Source organism: Bison bison, unplaced genomic scaffold (genome assembly GCF_000754665.1).
Source record: "Bison bison bison isolate TAMUID 2011002044 unplaced genomic scaffold, Bison_UMD1.0 scf7180017864160, whole genome shotgun sequence".
Taxonomy (NCBI): domain Eukaryota; kingdom Metazoa; phylum Chordata; class Mammalia; order Artiodactyla; family Bovidae; genus Bison; species Bison bison.
Window position 1 is genome coordinate 3,904,883 of NW_011494732.1, and position 16,146 is coordinate 3,921,028.

The 16,146-nt window shown below is 51.4% G+C and overlaps 1 protein-coding gene across 1 annotated transcript in view; it reads right to left on the bottom strand.

The window, feature by feature from the left end:
- AACS (acetoacetyl-CoA synthetase) overlaps nucleotides 1–16,146 on the bottom strand; it is a gene marked incomplete at its 5' end in the record, with an annotated part of 55,441 nt that overhangs the window by 1,684 nt on the left and 37,611 nt on the right. The window contains 8 exons of the mRNA XM_010841408.1: nucleotides 8–972; nucleotides 5,482–5,684; nucleotides 6,484–6,542; nucleotides 7,092–7,161; nucleotides 9,843–9,968; nucleotides 10,645–10,758; nucleotides 12,415–12,537; nucleotides 12,662–12,726. Of these exons, the coding sequence (XP_010839710.1) occupies nucleotides 835–972; nucleotides 5,482–5,684; nucleotides 6,484–6,542; nucleotides 7,092–7,161; nucleotides 9,843–9,968; nucleotides 10,645–10,758; nucleotides 12,415–12,537; nucleotides 12,662–12,726 (898 nt within the window). The remainder of the gene's footprint in view (nucleotides 1–7; nucleotides 973–5,481; nucleotides 5,685–6,483; nucleotides 6,543–7,091; nucleotides 7,162–9,842; nucleotides 9,969–10,644; nucleotides 10,759–12,414; nucleotides 12,538–12,661; nucleotides 12,727–16,146) is intronic.

Consider the following 16,146-nt stretch of genomic DNA (forward strand, 5'->3'; position numbering starts at 1 on the left):
GCTCTGCCTCGGCAGGGTCCTGTGGGCAAGGACCCACCACCTGGAGCTTGCCCACATTCCTGAGTGACACCCCTCATGGGGTGGACATTACCCACACCTTCAAACGCCCACATACCACACACTTAATTAACATTAAAAACATTTAAACCACTCAAAAATCCATGAAATAAAGAGATCCTATTAAAACATGAAACCCAGTCATTCTCTAAAGGCAACTGGAGCTCTCTGTCTGCCGAGGGGCGCCAGGGCTGGGGTAACACACGGCTGCCCCAGGAGCTGCCCGGATTCCATCTGTGACACACAGATGGGACAGCGGTTGGCCCAGGTGCTGACGATCTGCTGTGAGATGCTGTAAAGTCACCCTGGGATGGGTCCCCTGATGGGCAACACACCACAGTAGCCAGACGGGCCCTGAAGGATGGCAGCCAGAGCTGGGAGAAGATCAAGGGGAGAAAGAGATCAAAATGGACCACAGCATAAGGCTGCAAGCTGGTTGATCCCCAGAGCTGAGCTGACACAGGATGCCCACCGGCCCTGGACAGGGGACCAGGCATCAGCCGTAATGGCACACACGCAGGTGACCCCAGGTCATCCCTGCAAGTATGCAAAAACACACACCCTCCAGGATCACTGAAGGTCAGGATCCCGCAACGGTGGGGGAAGACTCGGGAACCCACAAAATGAACCTGCAGGACAGAGAATGGTTCTTCCCTGGGCCTACGGACTTGGCTTGAACCCCTTTCCAAAGAGCCGTAGGTTTCTAAGGAATTTCTTGAATGTACAAAAATGACGGTACAGGCGCATGTGGCTGAGGGACATGCTAGCCAGCTCAGCTCAAAAGTCCTGCAGCTGAGGGATGTCCCGGTACAAATCCAGGGTCTCGGGATTCGAGAAGGCCCCTCGGTGCTCCACCGTCTTCCCAGCGATGATCTGCTTCACAGCCACTTCCACCTTCTTGCCGTTGAGGGTGTACTGCCGGTGGGGAGTAGGCAGGGGAGCAAACAGAAAGACTGTTTAGACCCAAAGAGGAGGGACTTCCTTGGCAGTCCAGTGGCTAAGACTCCACACTTCCAGTGCAGGGGACCCAGGTTCGATCCCTGGTCAGGGAACTAGATCCCACATACCGTAACTAAGACCCAACACAGCTGAATAAATCAATCATTAAAAATAAATATTAAAAAAAAATCCCAGAACATCCTTGGTGGTCCAGTGGTTAAGACTTCACCTTCCAATGCAAGGTGTGTGGGTTCAATCCCTAGTCACGGAGCTAGGATCCCACATGCCTCAGGCCCCCAAAAGAGCAAAATATCAAATAGAAGCAATATTGTAACAAATTCAATAAAGACTTCAAAAACGCTCCACATCAAAAATCTTAAAGGAAAAACAAAGAAAACCCAAAAGGGAAAAAAAATTCCTTAGCTCTGATATCTGGGTACATCCAAGCCAAAAAAACCATGACCCGAGACTCTGAGAGCAAGTCTTTCTCAGTGGGTGACTGGGCAAGTTCCTTAACCCAGGTTTATCTCCTCAAATGTAAAATGGGACCACAGCACCCAGCCCAAGTCTGTGAGTTAACACGCACACGGCTCTTGGGTGTGACTATTACACTGCATTTTCATTATTTATATTTACTTTCTTATACTGTATTATAATAGAAAGGCTAGCTTATTCCAGGACTGGACTGGCTTCCTGTGATTCCATCCCTAATCACTAAAAAGTGAGCGTCATCCAAGAGCCTCTAGAAACTTCCATCTTCCCCCAGAACCGTCATCTGAATGAATGGGACACTGCTTTTCCTATAATCGGACTCTCTCCAAATGTTCAAAGCTCCCTCCGAAATTCATAGCATGTGTGTTTCATCTTTAACTCCAATGGGCATTTGGCAGCCATGCTGGCGTGTTTAGGGGCCAAGAATATTCTGGAACAAATACAGTTCTTTAATAAAGCTGCCACTGCTCTGATCTCTCCCTGCACTGGCACTTTTCCTTCTTTTTAACCTGAGATGTAATTAAAATTTATTCACTGAAAACCTCTGTCAACGTGTGAACTAATTACGGATCTGAGTGCAGGCTTACGAGGGACTGCCTGTCACTGGGGTGCCGTCAATCCCTCTCACCCAGAAATGCAAGCGTCTCATGCGCTTTCTGTGCTTCTAAGCACTAAAGCCCCAATAATGGCTCATGGGAGCTAACGACTTACATCTTCCATCGGCTGACAAAATAAACAAGGTGTTGTTTTAGAAGAAATTCCGCTCCTGCTTCCTGGTGAGAAGGGCAGGGGGGAAGCAGAAGTTCCCCCAGCTCCTGCTGGAACCCCTCCTCTCCCCCACCCAGGAGGTAAGTCAGAGCCTCCAGTCAGGATGGGCCAGTACGTCAGCCGTGACCAGGGATGAAGACCTGCTGGGACCAGGGCAGTTGTGGCCACTGGGCCTTCCAGCCAGACAGGGCTTCAGACGCCCATTTACATTCCCCTAGGTGCGACCAGATCCCCAGCTGGGACCTTGGCCATGGCCAGCCCCAAGCGCCATGGCCCAGCAAGATCCTCTATGCCAGCCCGGAGACACAGGGTGAATCTTCTCCTAAGTGCTTCAGTAGTTTGGACCGCAGGGATCTGAGAATATGAGGGTGCCTGTAAAATCTCCAGGGACCCAAGACATGACCTCATGGGCCAGGAGTCATGACCCCACAGGAAGACAGAACAGGAGAGAGCTGAGCTGGGTGCCTGAGAGTAAGCGGACAAGAGCCTGGCTGAGGACGGAAAAATAGGCTGGGGTCTTCCTCCATTTTCAATAAATCGCTCCCCTAGTCAAATGAGCAGATCAGTTCAGTTCAGTTCAATTGCTCAGTTGTGTCCGACTCTTTGCAACCCCATGGACTGCAGCACGCCAGGCCTCCCTGTCCATCATCAACTCCTGGAGTTTACTCAAACTCATGTCCATCAAGTCAGTGATGCCATCCAACCATCTCATCCTCTGTCGTCCCCTTCTCCTCCTGTCTTCAATCTTTCCCAGCATCAGGGTCTTTTCAAATTAGTCAGTTTTAAGCATCAGGTGGCCAAAGTATTGGAGTTTCAGCTTCAGCATCAGTCCTTTCAATGAATATTCAGGACTGACTTCCTTTAGGATGGACTGGTTGGATCTCCTTGCAGTCCAAGGGACTCTCAAGATCTTCTCCAACACCACAGTTGAAAAGTATCAATTCTTCAGCTCTCAGCTTTCTTTATAGTCCAACTCTCACATCCATACATGACTACTAGAAAAACCATAGCTTTGACTAGACAGACCTTTGTTGGCAAAGTAATAATGTCTCTACTTTTTAATATGCTGTCTAGGTTGCTCATAGTTTTTCTTCCAAGGAGCAAGTGTCTTTTAATTTCGTGGCTGCAGTCACCATCTGCAGTGATTTTGGAGCCCCCCAAAAATAAAGTCTCTCACTGTTTTCATTGTGTCTCCATCTATTTGCCATGAAGGGATGGGGCCAGATGCCATGATCTTAGTTTTCTGAATGTTGAGTTTTAAGCCAACTTTTCCACTCTCCTCTTTCACTTTCATCAAGAGGCTCTTTAGTTCTCCGCTTTCTGCCATAAGGGTGGTGTCATCTGCATATCTGAGGTTATTAATATTTCTCCCTACCATCTTGATTCCAGCTTGTGCTTCATCCAGCCTGGCATTTCACATGATGTATTCTGCATATAAGTTAAATAAGCAGAGTGACAATATACATCAAGGAGCCTTGACGTACTCTTTTCCCAATTTGGAACCAGTCTGTTCCATGTCCAGTTCTAACTGTTGCTTCTTGACCTGTATACAGATTTCTCAGGGGGCATGTCAGGTGGTCTGGTATTCCCATATCTTTAAGAATTTTCCAGTTTGTTGTGATCCACACAGTTAAAGGCTGCATGAGCAGATACAGAATGGGAATTCACCATTCTGACAGCTGTCAACATTCTGACAGCAATGGTGACAGCAAATTCACCATTCTGACAGCTTTTATTCATTCTCAACAAAATAAAGGCCAAGGGGACGATCATAGTCTAGTTCCCCAAAGTGTTTCGGATGCAGACAGAACCTGATCCACTGAAGGGATACCTGAGACCCTCACCAGGGAAAGTCAGTAAGTGACACTGACTCAAGAAGTCCCTTCTCATTTCCTGACGGGTCCAGTGGTTAGGACTCTGTGCTTCCAGTACAAGGTTGCAGTGGGTGAGGATTTGATCCCTAGTCAGAGAACTAAGATCCCACATGCTGTAAGGTGCAACCAAAGACAAGAAAAAAGAAGTCTCTTCTCTCCCTGAGAACCACTGTCCCCACTGTGTCACCAAGAGTCACCCACTGAGGGACTTTCCTGGTGGTCCGGTGGCTAAGGCTCCATGCTTCCAATGCAGGGGGCCTGGGTTTGATCTCTGGTCAAGGAATTAGATCTTACATGCTGCAACTAAGACCTGGTACAGCCAAATAAATAAATAATAAAAATAAATATTAAGGAGAGAAGAGTCACCCACTGAGAGAAACAGAGAACTTCCAGGTCATAGGGCCCTTTCTACACATAACCAAAGTGGAGAATTAATGTGTGGATGGTATAAAAAGCCCTGGTTCTAACTGTACCTCACATCCCCACTGGATGGCTCAGTGGGTAAACCATTCACCTACAATGCAGGAGACGTGGGAAGATCCCCTAGAGGAGGAAATGGCAACCCACTCCAGTATTCTTGCCAGGACAATCCCATGGACAGAGGAGCCTGGCAGGCTATAATCCATGTCATCTCACAAGGTTGGACACAACTGAGCACCCACAAGCAGGCAAGCACATCCCCACTCCTAACATGAAGACTCTCCATCCCCTGGGGACCCAGTTAACCTGCTCCCACAGCCCACACCCATGAACACCCATGAACACTACAAGCTTGGCTCACCTGTACACTTGATGTACTGTGTGTGTACCCACGCACACAGGTGTGTGCACACACACAGGGCAGTCTCCTCTCTGTGCTGACAGAGGCATTGGTTTTGTAAGCAAGGCAAGTTAAAGCTGTGATCTGATTTCCTCCCCCACTGAGAGCCTAAACAGAGTACAAGGCAAGGGAGGAGGGCCGCTTTCTGGAGATGTGCCTCTAAATAGATTCAAATCTTATTTCTGCAGGCCAGAACTAAAAATTAAAAGGCAAGAGCAACAGCACCCCAGCGGCTCTTTAAAAAGTTAAAATTAATTTTCGCATTAATAATTTGAGAACACACTAAAACCACACTGGGGAAAAACCAGTTGGTCAGGCTGGGCTGGGCCTGCTTACCCTCTGAAAAGCAGTGTTTAGCAGAAGTTGCCTTACGTGCAATTTACGAGGGGTTAAAAAAAAGAGAGAGGGATGGCAGAAAAGAAAAAAGGATGGGGACGGGGTTGCCAGGCAACATGGAACAACTATATATAAAACATGAGCAAGCGTCTAGCTGAGTGCTCCAGAAGCAGGGGAGCTCTTAGGGGGCCCTACCGGGATGCCCTGCGTCTCCAGAATGAGGCTGGGCACGTGCCGGGCAGACAGGCCGAGGCGGATGGCCTCACGGATCCGCTTCACCAGGTCAGGCCGGAAGATGTGGCCGGAAGCCATCTTCAGGAAGAGGATCACCCTCTCCTCCCCGTCCTTGTTGTACTGGGGGACACAGAGGCTGTCCAGCACCTCCTCGAAGGCTTCCACTGTGGAGACAGGGCGAGGGACGGGGCCTTGCTCTCACACCATCCCACCTTGACAGGGACCGCCGTCGCTTCCTCCAGCCCCTACCCTGAGGAAGAGCTTTTGGGGAACAGGTGGAAGGACACCCATCACCAGCAGAGAGCTGCAGCTCATGCTGGAAGGGTTAACGTGTTACAGGGAGCCGTGCACGCTTACTTCCTCAATTACAAATTTAAAAAGAAAAGGAAGGAAGCACCTTGGTGGGGACTCCAGCACTGGAAGAAAGGCTGGAATCACAGGGATCGAGATTCCATCCTGGCTGCACAGCCCTGAAGTGACCTTGGGGCTCTGACATCCCTATGAGGCCACCTCCCTGGGAGGCTGACTCCGTGGCTTTGGTGGGGGCATTTTGAAGGCCCATGGGTAACTCTATTGTGCACTGCCTTTATCTGGTGCTGAATAGTACTGTGTGACCTTCAACAATCAAACAACCTCTCTGTGCATCTTTCTTCAGCCATAAAGGGTAGACACAAATGACCAACCCCACAGAGCTCACCATGAGGCTGAGACATAATGGAATGGGGCCGGGCCATGGGACCTTAAGAAGCCCATCTTGAGGTTTTACAAGCTACAGGCAGTGTGGGATGAGGCATGTTCTAGGAAGAAAGACAAGCTCATACATGTCTACTCTCACAACCAGAGGCAAATGGGCCAGTTATGCCAAAAGGTGGGATCTTTGGAGAGCAGGCTCCCTGCTAGGACCCTCCTTCCTTCCCTCCTGGATGACCTGAGAATTATTCCAGGAGAAAAGAAAACGCTCACCAATGTTATAGATTTCCGAGCTGCCGAATCGCACTCCATTGGGGTTGAGCGTGCCATCACTGCAAAGAAAGACGAGGTCATGAACACACGGTGGCTCCTGAGTGAGGCCAGTTGTGGGGGCTGGCAGACAGTCAGCCCCTTCCCACAACACCACCATGTCCACCCCGTCCTTGCCTCCCCAGCTTCTGATCCTGACCAACCTTTCTCCCTCTAAACTCAAAGCTAGACATCAAGGGGTCCCCTTGTGTGGGAGCATCCGCCACCTCCTGCCCTTCACACCTGTACAAGTACCCCTCTCCCAGGTGCGGACGCCCCAGCACCCCCACACTCCCACTCTGGGAAGGGCCATAGCTACTGTAGACAGATGCAAGCTTTTCATCTGCCAAAGCCCTCGCCCCCACCCTGCAAAGCCCCCCAATCCACCATTTTGGGGCTCAGAAATGCGGGTCAGGCCAGACCCGCCCTCTGGAAGCTGACACAGGAAGGGCCCAGATGGGGTACAGTCAGCCCACTCCCAGACTGAGCCAGTGGAGCCCAGGATGCAGGAAGCACCCCCTACTCCCTAGGTGGTCTGCAGGGGACAGAAGCCAGGTCTGCAGACCCCTCACCTTCGGCCCAGCATGACGATTCCCCCGGTCTTGGGATTTATCCTGCAGTAGTCACCGTGTGCCCAGACACCTGTGGGGAGGCAGAGGGGGTGGTCACCCTGAGGGAGGCATGGACAGACGTCTGAGGTACGTATGACAGAAATGTAACTCTTACCAACAGAGCCAAGGCCTAGAAACAGGTGTGATGTGGGGCTGGGGGCAGAACTGAACTAACAGTTCTCACCCCCAAAGGCACGCCTCCTAGTGGGGTCCACCCTACACCCAGTTCTGAGATGCAGCAGTGCGTGAGAAACACCCCTCCTGCAGGCACCAGCGAGGAACTGACGGGCTGAGACCAACGCCAGCAGTGAGAATGTGAAGGGGACACTGAGCAGGTCAGTGAAGCTTCAAGGGGGGCCTCTGAGAAGAGGGTGGGAAAGTACAAGCACCAGCATAGGAAGAGAGGGTAGCCTGGGGCGGCTGACGGAGCAGGTCTGGAGGAGTCAGGGCCCATCTCGGAACAGAATAAAGAGAAGCAGCAGGACTGGGCGGGAGGCTACTATTCCAGTCCCAGTAATGGAAGCCTGAAGCAAGGCACCAGCCACGTGGACAGAGACTTAACCTGCAGGAAAACCCAGGGTGCACGGAGGGCGGAAGAGGAGGAATCGGGGACACTGACACCATGTGCCCTGAGCCGCCCCGTGTGGCCGGCAGCGTATACCTGGGCCCTGGGCTGGTGATGTTCAAGGAGAGGCCCTCGTCCTGGGCAGAGCAAAAGAACAGACCCAAGGGGGCTGGTCAAAGAGAAGCCAAGCCTCATGTGGGAACTGCCAGGAAGAGGCCTCCCTCCTTGGACTAACACAGCCAGCCCAGGGTCGGCCCCACAAGTAGAGGAGGCGCTCCAGGTGTGAGTATCTGAGAGCATGGCCCCACTGGCTCTGCACAGCTTGTAAGCAGCAGCCTGGCCTCCTGAAATAAGCCCCAGAGTTCCTGTGATCCACAAAGAGAAAACAGCAGATAAAACTGGCTCAAGGCCTTCACGGACACCATCTCATCCCTCCCAATTCTTAGCACAGTTTTTGACTCTTAAGCGCTAACCCAATCAGCCCGAGACTGGAATGAAATGACTTAAGCTCAACCTATGTCCATCCTGACCGTGACCTGTACCTTCAGATCTCATTATCTTATCTGCCCTTGTTTCTTCATATTTATTCATATATCCCGCCTATTTCCAGAAAGTATTTGAGGAAGCTACCTATCAAACCAACTGTATGATGGGATGATTGAAAGAATTCGAAACTGCACAGGGGTGAGAGGACGGCTCCAACAAAGCAATGATGGCAGCTCTGAGCTTCCTGGCAGCCAAGGCAAAAATGGAAATATCACAAGTCACAGGGTCTTCATTTTCTCCAAGAAGGAATATCAGTGCTTCAAAAATAAAGATTTTTCTGGGACTTTCCTGGCTGCCCAGTGGTTAAAACTCTGTGCTTCCACTGGAAGGGGAACAGGTTCCATCCCTGGTCGGGGAACTAAGATCCCACAAACCATGTGGCATGGCCAAAAGAAAAACAAAAAAAAGGCTCTTTATGAAATTAATCCTGAAGAGACATCTATCATGTAAACCCTTGTATACGTAACAAAAAGTGACAGTGAAGACAGTTTTCAGGGAGCAGTGTACTGAGCAGAAGATGAAGAAATGTCATTTCTTAGATGAGCCTTCAAGCTGAGGTTCTACTCCTTCCCTTAGACAGGAGCCTTTGACTCTTCAGGATCATGAGGAACATGTCTCTCCCTCCCCCTCCCTCTCTATTCTGCCTTAGTATGTCACAACAGCTACACCTTGGTAGGATCCAAGGTGGGGCTTAAATGCAGCAGGCATCCAGTAAGGACCAGGCCACATGGGTGGGGTATGTTCCTGCTAATTCACATGGGAGGTGCTATGCTGGGTACAATAGCTTTCAGATGGGATGTTACATGGGGACACACAAGGCTGAGCACAGAAATAAGGGGGATCAGTGGCACATTCTATCCCTGACAGTCACCTGCCACTTTCTGATTCTCCATATGTGGTTTATACAAAATCGAATCACCTTTCTAGACACTGAAGAGAGCAAGTACTTGGTATAAATAACTCTGGAGCAGAAAGCTTGCTAAATTATGAATTATATAGCAGCAATAACTCAAGGTTGCTTATGAAATAAGATAAGGAGGAGGCAGGGATCAGAGCTTTAAATAAAGAGACTTCCCAGCTCAGGGGCAGGGCGCCGCTCCAAAGATGAGCGAAGAGGGCAGCCTGAGTGAGTGACGGGCCTGAAATTAATTATCCTCCATAAGGACTGGATGATGGGGTGTGAGACAATGGAGACCCCAGCCAGACACCTATTGCACAGGCATCTCTCCCTGAATAGGCACACAAGTCTGGGTAAGCGAGCAGCGATCACTGCCCCCACCCCCAGCCCTGTCCCTACACAAGCAAACAAGAGGCTCATGCCAGCTCCCAGGTGCCGGGCTCAGGGCCAAGTGGCTGTGGGCACGGAGGATGTTAAGAGTACACTAAACCCAGATCAGAGTTTCGTATGATGGCTTCAAGATGAAAGTGACAAGACACTGATCAAAAATTCATCATCACCCCTCTGGCGGAAGGAGCCAGGAGCGGCCTCACCAGGTTTCAGCAGGGAGAGGGCTGGCAGGGGGAGGGTGCATCCAGAATTAGACCCTGAAGGCCCAGCCCGGGCGGGAATCTGGGCAGCTCCGCCTGCATCCTCGACCCACCTGGGAACTTGGAGAAGTACGCCTTCCGGTACTTGCTGCCATTCTCGTCATTCCAGAAGTGTGTGGGCTGGCAGGGGAGTGGCTTGGTGCACACCAGCTCACCACTCTCGCCCCACACAGCCTTTCCTGGTCGGGGAGGGGCGACAGGTACACTGAGCACACACCACAGCCACACCTCGGCGCGCTTTCTCTCCTTTTTTAAAACTACAAGCTATTACGCAGTATTTCCGACACACACAAAGCTACGGAGCTGGTCCCACCCCCTGCCCATCCCTCCGACATCACCGAAAGCCATGCTAATCCCGCCCCACACAGCTCTCCCAAATCTCTCTCTGGAACACTGTATTATTCCCTTGTGTGTATTAATACTTTTACTACATCCACGTGCATCTGAATAACGTCATTTTGTGTGTTTCCAAACTCTGCAAGGATGGCGGCACGCTGCCCCTTGTGCCTGCATCTGACCCTGTGTCCTCATCAAGGTTAGGATGTGAGGCCAATGGTGGGGCAGCCTCAGCAGTGTTTCCGAAACTCAGATGCCCACCTTGCGTGCCGAGCACCTGGTCCTCCGTCTATGCTCCAAACCAACACCTATTCCTCTGCTTCAGGCTGAAGGCAGATAGGGAGCCGGTGGGGGTTAAACCAGGCTCGGAGGCCAGCAGTCTGGAAGTGTTGGTGGGGAGGGGCAGCCCCTCAGAGGGGGCAGTTTTGGAGAACTGTCCCCCAGCAAAGCTATACATCCAAGTGCACCGGGTGACCACTCACGCCTCGTCACAAAGACAGAAAGGGTTTGGGCCATCACCTTGCTCACTCCATGCCTCCACAGCCATGCCCAGGTTCCGAGCCTGAATCTCCCCTTTGTACACAGGAATGGATGGATTCTGGCCCATGAAGCAGGAGACGATGTCGGTGCCACCTGCCAGCAAAAGGAGGTCCAGGATTTACAAGACCGAGACCAACTGCTCACGTTTTTCATTGGTGAACCCTCCAGGAGCAAAGAGCCTGCAGAACAACCTCTCCGACTCTGTCTCCAGACAGTTGAGCTTCTTTTCAGGGAAAGAACAGGGAGGTTATTCAGAAACTGGCACAAACCTCCTGGGTCTGGGTGGTTTATTTATTTATTTTTGACCTGGACTTCCTGCTGGAGGAGAAACCAGTGAATGACCTCCTGTGGTCACACTGAAATCTGAGACTGAGGTTCTTGGAAGATTGAAGTGTGGCCTGTTAGATCCGCCCGCAGGCACTGCCGCGGGAGATGGGTCATGTGCAAAGGCTCTTTGCTGTAGCTCACATTCACTTAATCACCCGAGAAGCAGAAAGCCTGCGGTCCCAGGAGGGCATTGCCTCTCACGTGAGAGGCAATGTGCCGGATGGGAAACACTCTGATTTCAGAAAGGAGCTTGAAAAGGAGTCAGACTCTGGGTGCCATCAGGAGGCAATGGCATTAACCCCCAGACCTGGACAACCACCCCCTTGACAACTGTCCCCTAGGGCGGGCACCCGGGGAGGGCAGGGCCCCACGTGACTGCAGGGCGGGATGTCCTGAGGGCAGAGACGTGCAAGGGGCCCACACAGGTGCACGGTGGAGGCAGATGGCAGCCCAGGGAGCAAAGTGGGGAGGGTGTGAGAGGGGGTCACCCAAGGAGCCCATGACTCTGTCCCTTCCTAGACTCGACGATCCAGACACTGGCTGATGCTTCTCACAAAAACAGAGAATTGTGTTCACTGCAGTGACCAGCAAGGTTGGACCAGCCCCCGGGGCCCCAAGGAGGCACAAGGGTGTGAGCAGAAGTGTTGCTTCCTCTGCTTCAGGATCAGAGCTGGGTTCACTGGACAGGGGTGGGAGGACCAACTGAGATCCTAACAGGCGTGCTGCCCTGAGATGGGCTGGGCTGGCCTGGGAAGACGACCCTGTGCCCACACGACTACCACACCCCTGCCCACCAGGCAGGATCTGGGGAGGACCAGGGGATGAGATGGGGATGGTGGGGAAACTCTGGCTCTGGAACAACAGAACCAGGTCTGAATCCCACACTGGGACTTCCCTGTGGTTCAGTGGCTAAGATTGTGCTCCCAGTGCAGGGGCTCCAGGTTCGATCCAGGCAAGGGAACTAGATCCTGCATACGCTGCAACTAACACCCAGCACAGCCAAACTAATAAATTTTGCTTTTTTTAAAATCCTACTCTGTACCCTTGCTAGCAGGTGGTCCTGGGTCAGTCACTTAGCATGCCTGAACTTCGTTTTCTCTTTTGTAAAGAAAATAGGCTCCACCAGAACCAGTCGTTTAGGATCTAAGGTTACAACCGATGTGAAGTGCGTGTGTATATTTCCCACCCTGGCAAAGGTTCAGGAACTGCTAATTCCATGTCTGCAGCTTCTCCCTGGAACATAACTATCGAGAATCAGCAACATCAACTGAGCACACCCTGCTGACTGTTTATCCCAACAGATTCAAGCTGGTGGGCTTGCTGGGTCAGAGGGTAAGCACACCGAGCGGCCAAGCCTGGTCCCCAAGTCCCCTGATCCTTCCAGAACCCTCTCTATGGCACAGGTGCATGATGGACTCGTACCTGAGATGGAGCCCAGCAGGACGCTGCTCTTGATGCACCTGTAGACGTAGTCGTAGCTCTGGGCTTTCAGTGGGGAGCCAGTGGACAGGATCGTGTGCAGTGTCTGGAGACTGTGGGTTTCCACTAGAGCCAGAAGCATCGAGAGATTAGAGCCAAATCCGATGCCCTGTGCTGGCTTGCAGGAAACGGGTAACACAGCAGATCTGATTTCATTTCCAGGGACAGACGCGCAGGGAGGCATGCTTACCTGGCCTCATGTCTTTCTCTTCAAGCACAGAGAGCCACTTAGCACCCGTTCCAAGGATGGTGATGCTGACGGAAAGAAAACACCAGAAACCCGTCAAGGCTCTTTCATATTGCAGGTAACCAAAGTTTTCTCCTATTAGTGACCCTTTTAGAACAAGGCTGCAAAATCCAAGACACGTCATTTTTCTGGACTAAACTTATACTTAATATTTAGTTGAAAGCAAGTCACAATACCTGTGTTACTCTGGGGCCAGCAGTGACAGAGCACTCGGGCTCTCATTAACCTCTGGCTCTACTTAAAACAACTGTTTGCACATAAACCCACTATCTTTGGGGACACTTTCCTGGTGGTCTAGTGGTTAAGAATCTGCCTTCCGGTGCAGGGGACAAGAGTTCAATCCCTGGTCAGGGAACTAAGACCCCACATGCTGCAGGGCAACTAAGCCTGCACTACACAACAAGAGAAGCCTAGGTGCTGTAAGACTCTGAAAAAAAAATCCCTATCTTCCTAACCATAGGGTGATCTCTTTCAGAGATCAAAGGAGGTCACAGAATCAAAACCCCTCAAATTCTGAGCTCACAAGATCATCTTCCAGGGAAATGGAGAGGGCTGCAGGAGCTTTTGTTAGAAGAGGTGCCATGCTTGGAATTGCTGACCCATCTTCTTCCCTTAAATCAGCTCATGTTCGTATGAAACTTACAAAACTGCTCCCCTTCTTTTTGAACATTTCAATTCTACAGTCCTTTATTCTTCCCTGAGAATGACACATTGTGTGAGTTTAAGTATTGTGTTTTCTAGGAGAGACTGTTATTTAATGTTCTGCTTCCTTCCAGCGAGGCAGCCCTCAACATGAAAGCTCTAGCTTCCTAGGTAAAGGATGTTTTCTCCTGGGGGCCAAAGGAGGCCATAGAATCCAGGTCCCAGGACTTCCCTGACAGTCCAATGGTTAACACTCCACAGCTTCCAGTACAGGGGGCAAGGGTTCAATCCCTGGTAGGGGAACTAAGATCCTACATGCCATGTGGTGTGGCCAAAAAAAAAAAACCTCCAGGTCTCACCTCTCCTCTCTGGGCAGTAAAACCTATCCCTTTACACCTGGCTGGCAAGATTCATCCCAAGGAGACAGCCACGCTCTGTTTCACGTTCAGAGGTAGAGACACACAGAATGCTGGGTGATTCAGGACTCACTGGGCTGGGAGGTGCAGAATCCACGGGGGCGGGAGGAGGTGAGAAGGGTCTCAGAGCTACTGTCTTTCATGCCTCCTCTCCCTTATTCTCTTCATTTCTCGGGGACACCCTGCCACCACTAAAACCTCAGATGCCTCCTGCGTCGCTGCACCCTAAGGATGGCTAATTTGGAAGCTGTGAGGTTGTGGGGAGCAGGAAACATACTCAAGCCCCTCCACAGCCCCCCACCCCAGCTAATTTCATAAACTCAGATAGTGTGACTAATTCCAGATCACCTCTGAAGATTAAGGTCTCAGCCGCTTCAGGAATATCTGTATTTTAACAGAAGACCAGGGACCACCTCCAGCCACACGCACAGAGATCTCCAACCACCAACCACACATAGATTTCAGCTCATCCCCCATCTGCCCCCTGCCCAGAAACTGAGGGCTCTCTGTGGTCCTGAAGGGTGTTTAATTCACAGGAGTCCCTGCAAACCACGACCCTGGTTATGTGTAGAGACTGAGACAGCGTCCCCAGCGTCCCCGGGGCCGGCCCACAGGCCTGCTTGTCTGAAGAAACAGTGAGGCCTCCCCATCTGTCCCCAGAGCTTGTATAAGATGGCTTAAAAAACAGAGTTCACAAAGCGCAGGCGCCCTTACGTGGGTGCTCAACACTGTATTTTTAGCTAGTGAAGATGGGAAATCACCCCACGAGAAAACAAGGCAGCTCCCAGCTCGCAGGGTCAGGATCCAAGCCCCAGAGCCCTGCAAGGAGCCATACGCAGACAAGGTGCCACCAGCCTGAGCCCTGTCTCCTCTCAGGTGCCCTCAACTCCATGGTTTTTGGGGAGATCATGTAGCTCCCTCAACTCAAGTGCCCAGTGGTGTCTCGTTTCACTCAGAAAAAACCCACCCTGCAGGTACAGCCCGGAAAGCCCTGGGGGCTCAGACTCCCGCCCTCATCTCTCATCACCTCTCATCACCCCTCATCACGGTGCATCACCTCCCGCCCTGCCTCCCATATCCGGACCACAAGGGCCTCCTTCCAGCCTCCCCAACATCCCCATCTTGGTCCCTTCTTTCTGGCCTCGGGGTCTCGGCACTTGCTGTTCCCTCAGCCTGGAACACGGGTCTCCCAGTCCTAAACATGAACTGCCTGCTCAGTTAAAAACTTGGACAAAGACTTCAGAATTCTACCCTAACCCCCATCAGAATGTTCCTTGGGCTAGATTCAGGGAGCCTAGAAACACCCCAAAGAGGACAATCCATCCTTTAAGAGTCTTGTTCACATCTACAACATGATTGCTCAGTTATGAAACGTGTTAGTAAGCCTGTGAGCTGCCATGATGATAATCAACAAAGATTTTGTCTCTAAATGTATGGACATTATTTCTTCCCCTCTCGCCCATGTAGGCGGCCGGAGCACTGGGGTGTCCTTCACGCACCCCTCACAGGTTGCCGGGTGGCACCTGCCTTGCTGAACACAGCAAGTCAGCCCTCCCAGCCAGGAGAAAGGCCAGGTCAGAGGGGCCCGGAGGACCACCGAGGCCACAGCTCAGCCAGTGTCCGGGGCACATATCAAACCAGGATGGAAGGCAGAGGCCCGGCATGTGCTTACTAACAGTCCACGGGGCTATGAACACATGCACACTCGCGTGTGCACACCTGCACACGATCACATGCCAGCACATATACACTCGCTCACAGATGTGTGTGCTCTCCCACTCCCACTTACCTAGGCACATGTGTACACATACATGCATATACACAGGCACGCACATGCATACCTGCACACAATCAGATGCACACATTCACTCATTCACGGACATGCATGCTCACTCACTGTCACACTCAAGTGCATATATGTTCACACTTGTGCACATATACACAGTTTCACACTCAAGCTCATGAGACTCACACTTGTGCGCATATACATACTTTTACACTCGAGTACATATATGCTCACACTTGTACAGATATACACACAATTGCCTATACTTAAACACATACATGCTCACACTTCTGCACATATACACATTCCCTCATCCACATGTGCACACAAACATACACTTCAGTTCAGTTCAGTTCAGTTCAGTCGCTCAGTCGTGTCCGACTCTTTGCGACCCCATGAATCGCAGCACGCCAGGCCTCCCTGTCCATCACCAACTCCCGGAGTTCACTCAGACTCATGTCCATCAAGTCAGTGATGCCATCCAGCCATCTCATCCTCTGTCGTCCCCTTCTCCTCCTGCCCCCAATCCCTCCCAGCATCAGAGTCTTTTCCAATGAGTCAACTCTTCGCATGAGGTGGCCAAA